The sequence below is a fragment of the Stegostoma tigrinum genome, chromosome 36 (genome assembly GCF_030684315.1).
Source record: "Stegostoma tigrinum isolate sSteTig4 chromosome 36, sSteTig4.hap1, whole genome shotgun sequence".
NCBI classification, from domain to species: Eukaryota; Metazoa; Chordata; class Chondrichthyes; order Orectolobiformes; family Stegostomatidae; genus Stegostoma; species Stegostoma tigrinum.
The window spans coordinates 14,740,169-14,757,853 of NC_081389.1; the positions used below are offsets into that span (position 1 = coordinate 14,740,169).

General features: G+C 44.2%; 1 protein-coding gene across 6 annotated transcripts in view; it reads right to left on the bottom strand.

The window, feature by feature from the left end:
• celf6 (CUGBP Elav-like family member 6) overlaps positions 1 to 17,685 on the bottom strand; it is an 889,174-nt gene that overhangs the window by 90,802 nt on the left and 780,687 nt on the right. For all 6 annotated transcript variants that reach the window (XR_007246473.2, XM_048520803.2, XM_048520804.2 and 3 more), the window contains 2 exons: positions 7,217 to 7,345; positions 4,521 to 4,600 (listed from right to left, as the gene is read on the bottom strand). Coding sequence is in view for 5 of the 6 variants with exons in the window: in XM_048520803.2 (XP_048376760.1) it covers positions 4,521 to 4,600; positions 7,217 to 7,345 (209 nt within the window). In the remaining variant the exon portion in view is untranslated. The remainder of the gene's footprint in view (positions 1 to 4,520; positions 4,601 to 7,216; positions 7,346 to 17,685) is intronic.

Genomic DNA, 17,685 nt, shown 5'->3' on the forward strand with positions numbered 1-17,685 from the left:
AGACATTCCACTCCTGCACATCCCAGATGTCCAAGTTCTTCAAGGACCGCAACATTCCCCCCACAGTGATCGAGCACGCCCTTGACCGCGTCTCCCGTATTTCCCGCCACACATCCCTCACACCCCGCCCCCGCCACAACCGCCCTAAGAGGATCCCTCGTTCTCACACACCACCCCACCAACCTCCGGATACAACGCATCATCCTCCGACACTTCCGCCATCTACAATCCAACCCCACCACCCAAGACATTTTTCCATCCCCACCCCTGTCTGCTTTCCGGAGAGACCACTCTCTCCATGACTCCCTTGTTCGCTCCACACTGCCCTCCAACCCCACCACACCCGGCACCTTCCCCTGCAACCGCAGGAAATGCTACACTTGCCACCACACCTCCTCCCTCACCCCTATCCCAGAACCCAAGATGACTTTTCACATTAAGCAGAGGTTCACCTGCACATCTGCCAATGTGGTATACTGCATCCACTGTACCCGGTGTGGCTTCCTCTATATTGGGGAAAACAAGCGGAGGCTTGGGGACCGCTTTGCAGAACACCTCCGCTCAGTTCGCAACAAACAACTGCACCTCCCAGTCGCAAACCATTTCCACTCCCCCTCCCATTCTTTAGATGACATGTCCATCATGGGCCTCCTGCAGTGCCACAATGATGCCACCCAAAGGGTGCAGGAACAGCAACTCATATTCCGTCTGGGAACCCTGCAGCCCAGTATCAATGTGGACTTCACCAGTTTCAAAAATCTCCCCTTCCCCCACCGCATCCCTAAACCAGCCCAGTTCGTCCCCTCCCCCCACTGCACCACACAACCAGCCCAGCTCTTCCCCTCCACCCACTGCATCCCAAAACCAGTCCACCCTGTCTCTGCCTCCCTAACCTGTTCTTCCTCTCACCCATCCCTTCCTCCCACCCCAAGCCACACCCCCATCTACCTACTAACCTCATCCCACCTCCTTGACCTGTCCGTCTTCCCTGGACTGACCTATCCACTCCCTACCTCCCCACCTATACTCTCTCCACCTATCTTCTTTTCTCTCCATCTTTGGTCCGCCTCCCCCTCTCTCCCTATTTATTCCAGTTCCCTCCCCCCATCCCCCTCTCTGATGAAGGGTCTAGGCCTGAAACGTCAGCTTTTGTGCTCCTGAGATGCTGCTTGGCCTGCTGTGTTCATCCAACCTCACATTTTATTATCTTCACCCAGAGAGTGGTGAGCCTGAGGAATTCTCTCCCACAGAAAGTGACTAAGGCCACAACATTGAATGTTTTCAAGGTGAGTTAATTATAGCTATTAGGGCTAAAGGGATTGAGAGGTTTGGGGAAGAAAGCTGGAAACAAGGTACTGTCCTTGATGTTCTGTCATTCAATAAGGTCACGTTGAACAGGCTTGAAGTGTCAAATGGCCTGCTCATCCTTCTAATTTCATTCTCAAATTCATGTTGCAACATGCACAAACTAATAGTGACTTCAGTACCACAACAAATTGAGAGGTTAATGGTGAAGTCCAATTGTTTTAAAGTACGATCTAAGCTCCAGGATTAATTTTTATAACATATAACGATTCACTTGTTGGCAGGTTCGGTCTTGGTGTTCCATGTTCACACAATCTGAAAAAGCTGAATGTCAGTGTTTTTCGTGGCACAGTAGGTAATTGCGTGTTTAAGTCCTAGTCTGGAGACTCATGTGCCTTCTGAAGTTGACATTGCACATTTTTGAAGAATTAATGTGCGTAGGCAGTTTTCAGTGTATCCCAAAGTAACCCAGCTAGGTCTGCAAAATTCCACTCTGGAAATTTGTTTTATTCATTCATGGGATGAGGATGTCACTGGCTAGGCAGCACTTATTGCCCACCCCTAATGGCCCAGAGGGCAGTTAAGAGTCCAGTTAAGAGTCAACCACATTGCTGAGAGTCTGGAGTCACATGTAGGCCAGAGCAGGTAAGGAAGGCTGTTTCCTTCCCTGAAGGGACATTGGCACATCAGATGGGTGTTTCTCCCCATTATCAGCAATTGATTCAGCATAAGACTCTTCAGTTTTATTTTATTGAATACAGATTCCACCATCTGGTGTGGTGGGATTTGAACCCAAGTCCCCAGGATATTTGAGATAACAGGGGAGATTACAGATAACAGCATCAGAGGAGCAGGAAAGCTGATGTTTTGAGCCAAGACCCTCCTTTGGCCCAAAACATCAGCTTTCCTGCTCCTCTGATGCTGCTTGGCCTGCTGTGTTCATCCAGCTCTGCACCTTGTTATTTCAGATTCTCCAGCATCTGCAGTTCCTTCTGTCTCCCCAAGATATTACCTGGGCCTCTGGTAATATGAGGCCATCATCTCCTCCTTGGATGCATGAAGACTAAGGATCTGGACCAAAAGCAGCTTGGGGTCAGTGATTACTGTCCCTCCGCTGAAGAGGGGTGGGGTAGCAGTGCCACAAGTTAGACAAGTTAGCCAAGCAAAACCCTCACAGCCTCCTGGGTCAGTAGTTAGCACTAATGCCCCAAAGTGCCAGGACCTGGATTCAATTCCAGCCTTAGCTGACTGTGCTGAGTTGGCATATGCAGTTTCAGTGGCTTGGCCACGCTAAATTATCCATAGTCTCCAGGGATGTGCAGGTTAGGTTAGTTAACCAGGGGAATTGCAGAGTTATAGGGGTAGATAGGGGGATGGGTCTGGGTGGGATATGCAGGACTTGATGGGCCAATTGGACTATTTCTACACTGTAGGGATTCTATGATAATGTGTCTCCTGCTTCATAAAATGTCAGGGTATGGTGTAAAAAAGAATTTCCAGTTCTGTTGTGCTTTTCACGCCTTCAGAAATCTTCCAAAGCACTTTACCTCCAATTAATCTCTTTTGAAGATTGACGAAGGAAACACGGTAACCAACTATGCAGATTAAACTCATGCGACTGGTTATCAGAAAATAGCAGATACATTTTCTGAGTGCTAATGTTCACTAAGACACTAAAAGGAGTCCCCAGCTCATCTCTGAAAAGTGATACGGGACCTTTGACATAAATATATATCCAAGGATGTGCAGGTTAGGTGGATCAGCTATGCTGAGTTCCCCATAATGTCTTGGGATATGTAGGCTAATCCACATGCCCATGGGAAATGCAGAGTTCCAAGGATAGGGTAGCAGGGCCTGGGTCTGGGTGGAATGCTTTTCTGAGGATCAGTGTGGACTCAATGAGCCAAACAGCCTGCTTACACACTGTAGGGATTCTATGATTATGACTTACACAGGCGGATGGAGTACTTGGTTTGATGTCATTTTGGAATGTGTTGTTTAAAAAAAAAACAACCCCTCAGCTCTACTCTCACTGCACAGCTCAGATTCCAGTTCTCCCACAAGCTGGTTATGAGGATTTGTGGGGGAGGTGGGGGGGGGGGGGGCACAGAATGCCTACTACTCTCTGCAAAAGGAGAGGTGATTGCCTAGTGCTCTTGTCACAGGGTTGCTAATCTAGAGACCCAAGTAAAGTTCTGGGCACCAGGTTTGAATCCTACCATGGCAGATTGTAGAATTTGAATTCAGTAAGATATCTGGAATGACCATGCTCTGTTGCTGATGATTAGGAAAACCCCTGTGGCTTAAGCCTAAAGTCCTTTCGGGAAAGAAGATTACCATCCTTGCCTAGTCTGGCAAACATGTGACCCCAGGCATACTGCAATGTTGTTCACTCAACAGCACTCTAGGTAATTAGGGATGGGGAATAAATGTTGTAATGAGAGCATCACTGGCTAGGCTATGAACAAATTGAAAGAAAACTGATAGAGCAAAAGAACCAATAATGATCCATGATAGGAGTTTTAAAGTGTTCTTTTTTATTAAAGAAAAAAAGCAATGAACGTTTAGGATGTGGCATATGCTGCCTGAATGAATAATGGCTGTAGATTCAGTCAGCACTTCCATGAGTGAACTGAATAAGCGCTTGAGGAGGGGGAAAAAGATAAAGTCTGCAGGATCACAAGGAACAGGTTGGGTACAGAGTGTACCTGATGCCATTTTGCATTGAGCTAAGATGGGCAGAACAGACCAAACCAAATGGGTTCCTGGATCTCTACTTTGATCACTGGAAACATGGATATTTGGGTGAGACATGGCTAACCGGGTCTGTGCTGGCAGCAGCGCACCTTCATCATGAGAAGTGACACTAAGAAAAATAGAAAGCCAATGGTGCATTCCAACCTTTGGCTCTACCACTTTGAAAGAGTGGCACTTGTCTTCTGTGCTGATGAGGGGAAAACTTTAATCTTCAGGCAAGAAAAAGGTTGCATTGAAAAGCATGACTCAATTGCATTGTTCGAAGATGAGAATTTGCAGATAAGTACATATATACGCACACACACACCACATTTTAATGAGGTAGAGGTGAACAACTATATAGCAGAGATGTCTTATAATAAAGTGTGACAATGCAAGTAAATATCTTCTTTACACATAACAGTGCATTCAACAAACAACAAATTATTCATGAGTCTATTTCTTCTTGTCTGACTTACTGGCATAGTCTGGCTTCCGTGCAGGCTGTTAATAGCTGCTTGGGCTTCAGCATGAGAAGAATATTTTACAAATGCACAGCCTAGGAGAAGACAAGAAAGTGGAGAGGATTATTTAATTGTATGATTATTGCTCAGTCGTCTCATTCTCTTGATGTTCAAGAATGTGCCAGACTAACATTCCAGCATTGTCAGAGTGTATCACAGAATTACAATTAGTCCACAGAACAGGAAGAGGCTTTATGACCTAACTGGTCCATTCTTGCCTCAATTTTTCACCTCTTTCCCTGGTTAGTGAATCCCAACAGCAGGACCCTACATTTATTCCTCCTGTTTTTTTTTAAAAAAAGTTAGAATCCCCACAGTTGGAAACAGGATTCAGCCCAACAAGCATCCCACCCAGATTCACTCACCTCCCCCTACCCATCCCTGTAACCCTGTGTCTCCCATGGCTTAAAAAAAGCTAACCTGAGCATCCCTAGACACTATGGGCAACTTACGCACAGCCAATCCACCTAACCTATGCATCTTTGGACTGTGGGAGGAAACCAGACTACCTGGAGGAAGCCAATGCAGACTTGGGGAGAATGTACAAACTCTGCACAGGCAGTCACCTGAAATTGAACCCAGGTGACTGGCACTGTGAGGCAGTAGTGCTAGCCACTGAGGTACTTAGCTTCCTCTTAGATAAATTGGAAAGTAGAAGTGAGTAATATCAAAGTGCCTATTTTAGTCCTGAGCTCTTTCGGATTTATTAGTGACTGTCTTATCTTCATAAGCTCTGGTTTTGGAGTTCCCTACAGATTAAAATTTAAAAAAACCAACAAGAAGAACAACTTTTCTATGGATGGAAACAATTTTGGGTTTGTCTGGTCAACCCATAGCCTTCTGTTTTTGATTGAAGAATGCAGCAAACAGGGCCATATTGGTTCATTGACACTTCAACCTCAGCATCTGAGTGACTGAAAGAAAACTGCTTTTCTTCTTTCTGGGAAAATGTCAGACTTTTACCCACTCCCCTTGATATTCAACATTGGGAACTTCAACAGTGCCACTCACTCCTCAATGATCAACATCTTGGATTAAAGCAAGATACTGCTAGAATGGCAGCATTTGTGGAGAGAAATAGTGTTTCACAATTAGATATCAGACTCAAAATCTGCTTTGCAATCAACATCTTCAGGTCACCATTGATCAGAAACTTAACTAGACCAGCCAGATAAATTCTCTGGTAAGAGAGAATAAGTCAGAGGCTAGATATTCTGCAGCAAGTAACTTACCTCCAGACCCCTATAAGATTTCCATCAGCTGTAAGGTACAAAGGCAGGAATGTAACAGAATATGCTTGTCCACTTGCCTCAATGAATATTGCTCTGACAGCATTCAAGAAGCTAAATACCATCCAGGACAAAGCAGCGAGTGCTTGATTGACACTCCATCTACCACCTTCAATATTCCCTGCCTTCACCTATGACAAAGTGGCAGCAGTGTGTATTGTACACAAGATGCCCTGCACTAACTGCAAAGACTCCTTATAAAGCACGTTCCAAAACTACGACTTTTACCATCCAGAAAGGCAACAGCAGACTCTTGGAAACACCACCAAGTTCCCCTCCCAGTCACACATCATCTTCACTTGGAAAGGCATTGTTGTCCTTTCACCATCCCTGGATCAAAATAGTGGAATTCCCTTCCTGACAACACTGCATAGCTCCCTATACCACACTGAACTTAAGAAGGTAGCTCATCACCAGCTCCTCAGGAGGAATTAGGAACTGGCAACACAAACTAGTCTTATCTATGGTATGTACTTCCCTGATTGAACTATTATTCAATCAATTATTCCAAGTAGGGACCACAATTAATCAGTTTAACAAGTCAGCTAATCTTGGTTTTATAACTTAGCAAGGTGAAGGTAAAGTTTCCATGATCCCAGGTGACTGCTCTTAAATTAGAGAGACACAACTGGTAGTGAGCTTAACCTGAGGGTCACCATGTCTCATGTGAGGGAACAGGTTGTGAAGGAAAGTCTTTCATGGTAACCTTAATGTGTTGGTGCCAAAGCGATGGACAAAGTCAGAAGTCACATGACACCAGGTTATAGTTCAACTGGCTTACTTGAAATCAGAGGCTTTCAGAGCGCTGCACCTTCATCAGGTGAAGTCCTTCAGCATAGCCAATCTACTTAACCTGTGTATCTCTAGACTGTGGGAGGAAACCAGAGACTCAGGGAAAAACCCACACAAACACAGAGATAACATGCAAACTCTGCACAGGCAGTTGCCTGAGGGTGGGATTGAGCCCAGGTCCCTGGCACTGTGAAGCAGCAGTGCTAACAATTGAGCCACTGTGCCGCCAACTATAACCTAGTGTCATGTGACTTCTGACATGGTAGCCTTAGCCAGTGGAGGAATTGAACCCATGCTACCGGCATCACGCTACATCTCAAACCAGCTGATCTAACTTAAATGATTAGCAAATCAGTAAATAAACCAATTAACTTGTCAGATGTCAATCACTTCGTTAAACCAAGCTGCCTAACACAATGTAACTGTGACTTAACTCAGTAATCTGATCTGCAGAACATTTTCAGGCTAAGTTGACGAGCAAGTAGAAACCGTCCTACTTAACTCTCCGAGAACCAGGTACAGCATATAAGCATGGAAAGCAATGGATTGAGGTTGAAAGGGGTAACTAACCTTTGCTGGTTCCATCAGGTCCTCTAAGAATGGTACACTCTTCAATGGAGCCAAAGGATTCAAATAGTCTCCTGACGTCATCCTCTGTTTGCTGTTTTCCCAGCATGCCCACAAAGAGCTTTCTATCTTCTGAAACAAAGAAAGGGCATCTTAATCCTGTATGGAGCCAATGGCTACTGCACATTTTCAAGTGCCATGAGTGAGTTTATCAGTGAGAAAAAGAGAGGGGCAATTACAACACATTTTACAGCTCCCAATGTGGTAACACACAAGGGATAATCTGTAAAATGGATGAAGCGTGGACCATTTACCAATTAACATGACCATTTTGGAACAAAGGAATGAGAAAATTGACTGTGCAAATAAAAACTTGCATCTGCCTCTCTCCTTGTTGTTCATGCATCGGTGAGATTCGGAAATTCCACAGCAACGTCTTGCAAAGGTTAAAGAGCTCTTTTCTGTGCCTGCCCCTTCACCGAATCCCTCAGCTGAATGTCTGACAGAAGTTATCCCCTGTGAAGCCACAGTTCACAAACTGTCTCCTGCAAGAAACAGACATCTTGCAGATGAAGTGCTGGGGTGTGACGCATTGCTGTGACCCCTTTATGCGTCACTGCACTATTTAGATTTCATATCTTGTCAAGTCAAGGCTTGGGGGAGTGGGGGTGGGAAGCAGAAATCTTTCGAGTGCTCTGCATGAGCCATTAAAGCTACCGGATGAAAAGATTTCTTTAATGCATTAATGCTTCTCCACATTTTTCTGGTGCAAGATTTTTTTTTTGAGCCCTGCATTTATTATCCGTTGAGTTTTTCTGTCTCCTCTTGAAATTTGCCTCCAGCAGCAAGAATAATGAATTGTTCGCTGGATGGGAGAAACCTCTAGGAAGTCACAGAACAACAACAGGCCTGCATTTATGTAATGGCTTTATGGAGGTAAAACAAACGGAATTACTTTGCCGGGAGTGGGGCGTTCAGTTATCCAGCCAAACGTGACTCTAGACCGAGCAAGGAGATATTAGAACAGCCGCCCAAAACCTGGGTCAATAAATATGCGTCTCTAGGAGCATCTTAAAGGCAGAAAGGGTGGCAGAGAGAGAGAGGAGAATTTCAGAGTTTAGAACTTAAGGGTCTGAAGGTATTTCATCTGCCAATGGTTAAAGCATGAAGACCAGACACATGCAAGGGCTACAATCAAATGAATGCAGGAAACATTGGACAGTGGGTGACGGTTACAGAGAGAGGAAGGGTAGGTCATGGAACGATTTGAAAATAAGGATAAGCAGCTTATGTATTGCCAAAAAGTAGACAGGGTGGTCAAGAAGACATTTAGTGCTTGTGCCTTCATTGCTCAGGCCATTGAGTATAGGAATTGGGATGTCATGTTGCAGTTGTCCAGAATGGTGGTGAGGCCTCTTTTAGAGTACTGGGTACAGTACTAGTCACCTTGCTATAAGAACGATATTATTAAATTGGACGGGGTTCAGGAAAAAAAATCTTACCACAAATTTGCTAAGACTGGGCAGTTTGAGTTATAAGGAGGGGCTGGATAAACTGGGACTTCTGTTCACTGATGTGAAGGAGTTTGTTGATGTTATAGAGGATTATTAAATCATGAGGGGCATAGATAGGGTGAATAGCAATGTCTTTTCCCTGGGGTGGGGGCATTCAAAACGACTAGGGGCATATTTTTAGGGTGAGAGGAGGAAGATTTAGAAGGGACCTGAGGTGTCATGTTTTCACACTGAGGGTAGTTCGTATTTGGAATGAACCACAAGAGGAAGTATAGATGCAGGTACAGTTATGACATTTAAAAGACATACAAACAAGTGCATGAATAGGAAAGGTTGAGAAGGAAATGTGCCGAACACAGGCAAATGGAACTAGTTGAGTTTGGAAACTTGGATGGCATGGACAAGTTGGACCGAAGGGTCTGTTTTCTGTGCTGAATGACCCTGTGAATTAGTGAGCACAGACATGTTGGATAAATGGACTTGGAACAAGTAAGGCTATGAGCATCAGTCTTTGGACAAGCTCCAGATTGTGGATGTAATGTGGGATCAAAGATAAATTCTTCTGAATACAAGTTTTCACTGATGAATTTCTTCAGCTAGACTCTTTCTTTCCTCATCTTGGCTAATTAAACATTGGAAGAATGAAGATGGGCACAATGTTACTGAGAGAGAAATGTTGCTGACAAAATCTAACCAGTGCCTAAGGGAACAAAAACATGTCCAGGAAAGGATTGAGTGGTCAGGGGCTGAATGAAATCAAGAACAGGGTCGATCTTTTGATTGGCATTTCAAAAGGATTTTAAACACCAGTGATTGAATGTCATCTTTCCTTCTTAAATTGAAGTTCCTGCTGAAGCTACAAATGTGGGCATGTGGATGGTGAATGCAGTTTATTGCAGAGAAACGTATAACTGAGAAAAACAGCAGCGTGAGGCATGTGTACAATTTGGTCAGAAAAAAAACATCAGAGAGAAGGAATAGACAGACCCACAGATCAATGTTTAACTGTTGCACATTAAGAGAAACCTTTAGAATATGGAAACAGATCCCTCGACCCAATTTGTCCATACCGATCAGATATTGTAAATTAATCCAGTCTCCTTTTTTAAAATGTATTCACAGATGACAGTCTCGCTAGCTAAGTCAGCATTTGTTGCCCAGCCCTAACCCCAAGAGGGTTGTTAAGAGTCAACAACATTGCTGGCATTTGGTCCATATTTCTCTAAACCCTTCCTATTCATGTACCCATTCAGATACCTTTTAAATGTTGTAATTGTAATAGCCTCCACCACTTCCTTTAGCATTCCACACAAACACCACCCACTATGTGAAAAAGGTGCTCTCTCAGGTCCCTTTTGAATCTTTCCCCTCTTTTGTTAAACCCATGTCCCTCTAGTTTTGGACTCCTCTACCCTGGTGAAAAGACCTCGACTGTTCACCCTATCCAAGCCCTTCATGATTTTATAATTTTTAGATATCAGGTATCAAATAAAAAGGAAACAGAAGATTCCTGAGTGCAAGGTATTGGCATGTGTAATAGGAGTTTGGAATACAGTTCTTTAGGTTATTTGTACAAAGAATCTGAAAACAATAGTTCACTGGACTTGTAGCAAAAGGATATCAGGATTGAAAGGTTTTCAGAATGAAGTTAAGCTTACTGTCCCAGGCCAATGACTGACCCAGAGAAGGTTAACAGAGATTCTCATAATTTGGATGTTATGGAAGTTTGTCTCCACAGTTTGGCAAAACGATGATCAGAAAATTAGAATCAACGTAATTCTGAGAAAAATGGAGCAGCGTAATGAGAAGAATTATTTTTGAACATATGGTCATTTAGAACTCAAAATGCTTTGCTGTAAGTGGCCACTGAGGCAGAAACTAACTGATTATTTAAAAGGAAATCAAATTAATATTTGAATGGGTGAAAAAAATGACAGGGCATTTGGAAGGACTAGGGAAGTGGAATTGCATTAAATTACTCTAACAGAAGAAATATCATCACTGTTAATCCAATAGGCTTCCTTCTGTGTTGTAATTTCAATGGTTCTACCGATGGGATAAGGGCTTTTTGATAAAGAAATGTAAAGAGGTTTTTTGTTATACCCTCGCTGGTAAAACAAAATTCAACAAACATTGCAAATATAATAGCCTTGACTGTCCTTGGAATAACCATTACCTCGTGTTGAAACAGGTGTTAGGCCAGCTACAGACTAAGGGGGTGGCCATGGGCACCCGCATGGGCCCCAGCTATGCCTGCCTCTTTGTAGGTTACGTGGAACAGTCCCTCTTCCGCACCTACACAGGCCCCAAACCCCACCTCTTCCTCCGGTACATTGATGACTGTATCGGCGCCGCCTCTTGCTCCCCAGAGGAGCTCGAACAGTTCATCCACTTCACCAACACCTTCCACCCCAACCTTCAGTTCACCTGGGCCATCTCCAGCACATCCCTCACCTTCCTGGACCTCTCAGTCTCCATCTCAGGCAACCAGCTTGTAACTGATGTCCATTTCAAGCCCACCGACTCACACAGCTACCTAGAATACACCTCCTCCCACCCACCCTCCTGCAAAAATTCCATCCCCTATTCCCAATTCCTCCGCCTCCGCCGCATCTGCTCCCACGATAAGACATTCCACTCCTGCACATCCCAGATGTCCAAGTTCTTTAAGGACCGCAACTTTCCCTCCACAGTGATCGAGCACGCCCTTGACCGCGTCTCCCGTATTTCCCGCAACACATCCCTCACACCCCGCCCCCGCCACAACCGCCCTAAGAGGAACCCCTCGTTCTCACACACCACCCTACCAACCTCCAGATACAACGCATCATCCTCCGACACTTCCGCCATTTACAATCCGACCCCACCACCCAAGACATTTTTCCATCCCCACCCCTGTCTGCTTTCCGGAGAGACCACTCTCTCCATGACTCCCTTGTTCGCTCCACACTGCCCTCCAACCCCACCACACCCGGCACCTTCCCCTGCAACCGCAGGAAATGCTACACTTGTCCCCACACCTCCTCCCTCACCCCTATCGCAGGCCCCAAGATGACATTCCACATTAAGCAGAGGTTCACCTGCACATCTGCCAATGTGGTATACTGCATCCATTGTACCCGGTGCGGCTTCCTCTACATTGGGGAAACCAAGAGGCTTGGGGACCGCTTTGCAGAACACCTCCGCTCAGTTCGCAACAAACAACTGCACCTCCCAGTCGCAAACCATTTCCACTCCCCCTCCCATTCTCTAGATGACATGTCCATCATAGGCCTCCTGCACTGCCACAATGATGCCACCCGAAGGTTGCAGGAACAGCAACTCATATTCCGCCTGGGAACCCTGCAGCCATATGGTATCAATGTGGACTTCACCAGTTTCAAAATCTCCCCTTCCCCTACTGCATCCCTAAACCAGCCTAGTTCGTCCCCTCCCCCCATTGCACCACACAACCAGCCCAGCTCTTCCCCCCCACCCACTGCATCCCAAAACCAGTCCAACCTGTCTCTGCCTCCCTAACCGGTTCTTCCTCTCACCCATCCCTTCCTCCCACACCAAGCCGCACCCCCAGCTACCTACTAACCTCATCCCACCTCCTTGACCTGTCCGTCTTCCCTGGACTGACCTATCCCCTCCCTACCTCCCCACCTATACTCTCTCCATCTATCTTCTTTACTCTCCATCTTCGGTCCGCCTCCCCCTCTCTCCCTATTTATTCCAGCTCCCTCTCCCCATCCCCCTCTCTGATGAAGTGTCTAGGCCCGAAACGTCAGCTTTTGTGCTCCTGAGATGCTGCTTGGCCTGCTGTGTTCATCCAGCCTCTCATTTTATTATCTTGGAATTCTCCAGCATCTGCAGTTCCCATTATCTCAGAATGCCCAGGAAACTGGTTTGACTGGATGATGCAAAACCTCAATAACTAATGTCATAATGAGGAAGCATTTCATCAGTCTCCATTAGGTTTATGAAGCAGAAAGAAAATCTTATTAAAATATGTAATGTGCAATTTAAAGATTAAGCAAACTATGTGATGGTAATGTAAATATAATGGAATGCCGATTATGTACAGTGATAAGGTAGATATTATATGTGCAGTTAAACAAAATTGGTACCTCACCATGGGGTAGATTTGCTGCTGCCAGTCTCTCTAAGAGTAGGGATTGATATGGCCTGCTTGGTCCAATGTAGTAATGGAAAACCATTTTCTGGTCTAACTAGAAGTAGTTTACTACAACTCATTAGAAGTTACATTGCTAAACAGACATTGTTACAGCAATCTTGACATTTTTTCCGGGGTCCTAGGCTGTTTTTCCCACAAGTCCATATGACATCAACATGGCAGGCTGTCTTTGAGATATTGTTCAATATTAATCCTTTTAGACCCATGTTCAACAATAGCTGAAATTTCAATTTAGATTTTTAAAGTAATTTGTTCATGGGATGTGAGCATTGCTGTCTAGGCCAGCATTTATTGCCCATTCCCAATTGCCTCGAGAGCAGTTAAGAGTCAACCACATTGCTATTGGTCTGGAGTCACATGTAAGCCAGACCAGGTAAGGATGGTAATTTCCTTCCCTGAGGGACATTAGTGAACATAGAACATAGAACAATACAGCGCAGAACAGGCCCTTTGGCCCTCGATGTTGCGCCGACCTGTGAACTAATCTAAGCCCCTCCCCCTACACTATCCCATCATTATCCAGATTTTTTTTTCGTGGCAATTGACAATGGCTTCATGGTCAGCAGTAGGCTCTTAGTTCCAGATTTTTAAATACAATTCGACTTTGCCATCTACCCTGTTGGGATTCAAATGCGCTTCTGCAGAACATTACCTAGGTCTCTGGATTAATAATCTAGTGAAAATACCATTAGGCCAACACCTCCCCATTGCTAGCTCTTTTGAAATGATCTCACTTGTTAGGTTTTTCTTTTATTCTTTCATGGGCTGGAAGCCTTGTTGGCAAGCCCAGCTTTGGTTGCCCAATCCTAATTGCCCTTAAACTGATTTTCTTGCTCCAGCATTTCAGAGGGCTGTTAAGAGTCAACCATGTTGCTGTGGGCCTGGAGACATATGTAGGTGAAATTAAGAAATGACGGTAGATTTCCTTTCTAAAGGATATTAGATATTACAGATGGGTTTTTATGACCGTCGACCTTGGCTTCATGGTCACTGTTAATAGTAGGCTACATAATTAATTTGACTAAACTTGAGTGCAAATGTCACTTATTTTGCTCTTCCACTGTACAATACAACACTTCATAGAATCCCTAAAGGTAGAAGCAGGCCATTCCGCCCATTGTATCCACACCAGCCCTCTGAAGAACATTCTACCAGTCTCACCCCGTCCCTGTATTCCTACACTTACCTTGGCTAATCCACCCAACCTACACGGACACTATGGGAAATCTAGAACGGCCAATCCACCTAAACTGCACATCTTTGGGAGGAAACTGGCAAATCCACGCAAACATGAGGAGAAGTGTAAAATCTACATAGACAGCCTCCTAAGGCCGGAATCAAATCCGGATTCCCTTGCACTGTAAGGCAGCAGTGCTAACCACTGAGTCACCGTGCCACCTCAAGTTCAATGCCATCTGATACCTATCATAAGCATTCAGAAACTTTTGATGAATTCATTTTAGCCATCTCATCACAGCACTTTGGACGGACAATGAAAACATTTGCCTTGGTTAGTCCAATTTCAATTCAAAAGCTTGAGAAGTTGAAATGGCAAGGCTCACAATCCATTGAACTTTCTTTCACTCTGTTTCCAAACCTTTCACAGAAACTGCTCACCAGGGAGCTCACAATGACAAGCGTCCAGCTACAGAAAGCTACAGCCCCCTTATCACTTCATTGGTTTCTTGAATGATTACAGTGTTGGCATTTCCATCAGAACATCATGTTGACATCAAAGTTGACAGACCTGAGCTAATACAGATAGTAAAAGATGAAGAGAAATTGCCGCAGTCATTTCATTTACATCAGGTTTAACTAAGTCCAACCAGACCTTAGGGAGCTATAATCTTTTGAATTATTACATAATCCTAACTAGTATAAAGGCAGAAAGCTAATTATTAGGATTTACTACAACTCACTGTTGCCTCCACGTAAGGCCAGAAGGTTTCTGCCAAAATAAATTATGAGTAGCATTCCTTCCATGAGAATGGGTACAAAAGCCTTGGGTAACAATCTTGATTTAAGATATGGAATCAGTACAGTGTACTAAGGAAGCAATTCTAAGGAATTCTCCCGGGTACTATTTCCTTACAATTTTCAAGCATGAAGCAAGATAATTTGAGGCTATCCAAAACTCTGCTGGCCGTGTCTTAACTAACAGCAAGTTACCCGCTGTCACCTCTATGTTTACTAACCTACAATTATGATATGGTCCTGACTTTGCAATTCTCATCATTATTTTCACCTCCCTCTTCACTTCACCTCCCCTTTATCTGCAAACACATGCCCCAGTTTCACAGCCCTCCAAGGAGTTGGTGTTTCTCTAGTTGAGAAATCCTCATTTAATTGAACCACCTTCAGTGACAGTGCCTTTGAGATTAAAGTCTGGAATACCCTCCCCTCAGCTCTCCATGTTTCTACCTTAATTTATTCCTTTAAGACACTCCTTAAAGCCTACACCTCTAAATGAGATTTTGGTCATCTGACCTAATATCTTCTTATGTGGCTTGGTGCCATAATTGTGATGTACTTGTAAAGTGTTGTGGGACATTTCATTGTGTCAAAGGTGCTATGTGAACTTAAGTTGTTATTGAACTCATCCCACTTTTATTTATACAGTCTGGGAAAGTTTACATCAATTCATGAAGGAAAGCAAGTTTATTCCGACATAACTTTACAGAATTGTCACCCAAGACGCATCAGAAGTGAAGAAGCAGCTTTGCGTTAACGGTGTCACACAAATGTACATTGTTATTGTGGAGATGTTTTGATGCACAACATGTCAAATATCCTCCGTTGTGATGTGTAGGATTATGTGTCAGATCAGGGGGAGATATTTCCCTTCCATATTCATATGCAAATCAAACTATTTGCCCCAGTTCATTATTTGTTGCGTTACAGTTCAAATTCTACAAAGCTATGGGCCAAGCATCATAGAGTCATACAGCACAGAAACAAAACCTTCAATCCACTTCATCCATGCTGGCCTGGCATCCCAATCTGACCTAGTCACATTTGTCGGCATTTGGCCCATATCCTTCTAAACACTTGTTACTTATAAACCCATCCTTTTAAATGTTGTATTTGTACCCACCTCTACCACTTCCTCTGGCAGCTTGTTCCACACAAACACCACCCCTTTGAGTGAAAAATTTACCCCTCAAGTTCTGAAGCGTGATGACTGGTGTAGACTTGATGGGCCAAAGGGCATCTTTCAGTGTTGCCAAAACACTGTGATTCTACGAAAGTTCAACCAATGTCTAAAATCTTGTTTTTGACCTCTCACCAAAGTCACTTACAGCCCTTGACTACAAGCTGCATTTGATTTGTGGGCAGCTATTCACAGCCCCTTGATACAGAGATTTGTATTCAGAATATAAAAATTAAAACAACCTGCTAACTCATGCGTAGCGATGCTATGAGGATGTTGTTCATGGATCATGTAAGATTGCAGGTGCACAAAAATTATTTGGGCTTTTAAACAATATATCCCTCACCTTTCAGAAAGTGTTTCACAGGTTCAGAAGAGGTTGCCAATGTCACGTGATGGAGCTGAGGTTATGTCTTTCAGAAAATGTGTACCAATGATTGCTGGTCTATTTGTTACAATATGGTAGCAGAACTCTCCTCATTCAGCCAGTTAATTGCTTGTAACATAAAGCAGTTTGTATGGATACAGAGGCCATGTTAGAAGGGGTATTCTAAACAATCTTCATAGAATCCCTACAGTGTGGGAACAGGCCATTGGCTCAATGACCCTCTAAAGAGCATCCCACCCAGACCTATTCCCATCCCCATACCCTATCTCTGTAACCATGCATTTCCCATGGCTAAGCAGCCTAACCGAGGCATCCTCAACACTATGAATAATTTATCATGGCCAATCTACTTAACCTATACGTCTTTGGAATGTGGAAGGAAACCGGAGCACCCGGAGGAAACACACGCAGACCTGGGGAGAACATGCAATCTCCACGCAGACAGTCGCCCAAGGCTAGAATCAAACCTGGGTCCCTGGCGCTGTGAGGCAGCAGTGCTAACCACTGAGCCACCGTGCCGACCCTAATATGGGGCCTACCTTCACACAAGGTACAACTGGGTACAGAATGTCCAGATAACATGAGCCAAGGCACCTACATACGTGACTCAGTGCACTTTGGGGACCTCAGTGTCAGTGAAAAAAAGGAATGGGCAGTCTGATCTGCTTCTTTTGTGCCACCTCTTTGCAGCAAGGTCTAGCTGTTCTGTTACCCTAGTAACAGCTACACTTCAATGCCATCCTTTGAAAGAAGCCAGATCTCAATTACAGTACTAATTGTGTTGCTCTCACGTTTGTCAGCTGTAAGAGAACACAGCACAGCCCTGCCCAGTTCGATGCATTAGTCAACCTCAGGACCAGGCGACTTCGCTGATTTTGAGTCCATTTATTCAGTCCATAAGGCTCTAATTGTGTTGTTTGTTTAATAGTGCACTAATTATCTGCAGATAATTACAATAAATGCCAACTCGTGGTGAAAGGATCCTCTGAAGTAAAAACAGCCCATTTGCTATCAAGATAAATGGAAATCATAGCTGATGGCTGTTTAGCCATTGCATTATCTGTTGTGACTTAGCAAAGTACAGTCATTATCCAGCTGCTGTAGAGACCAATATCATCACTGCTTTAGTCACCAGTCAACCGGATAAGAAGCACACACAACTGCATTAACGGGTTTTTTTTCCTGTCTTCCTACCACCTTAACTAAGGTGTTCAACTCCAAGTTAATGCAATCGGAGAA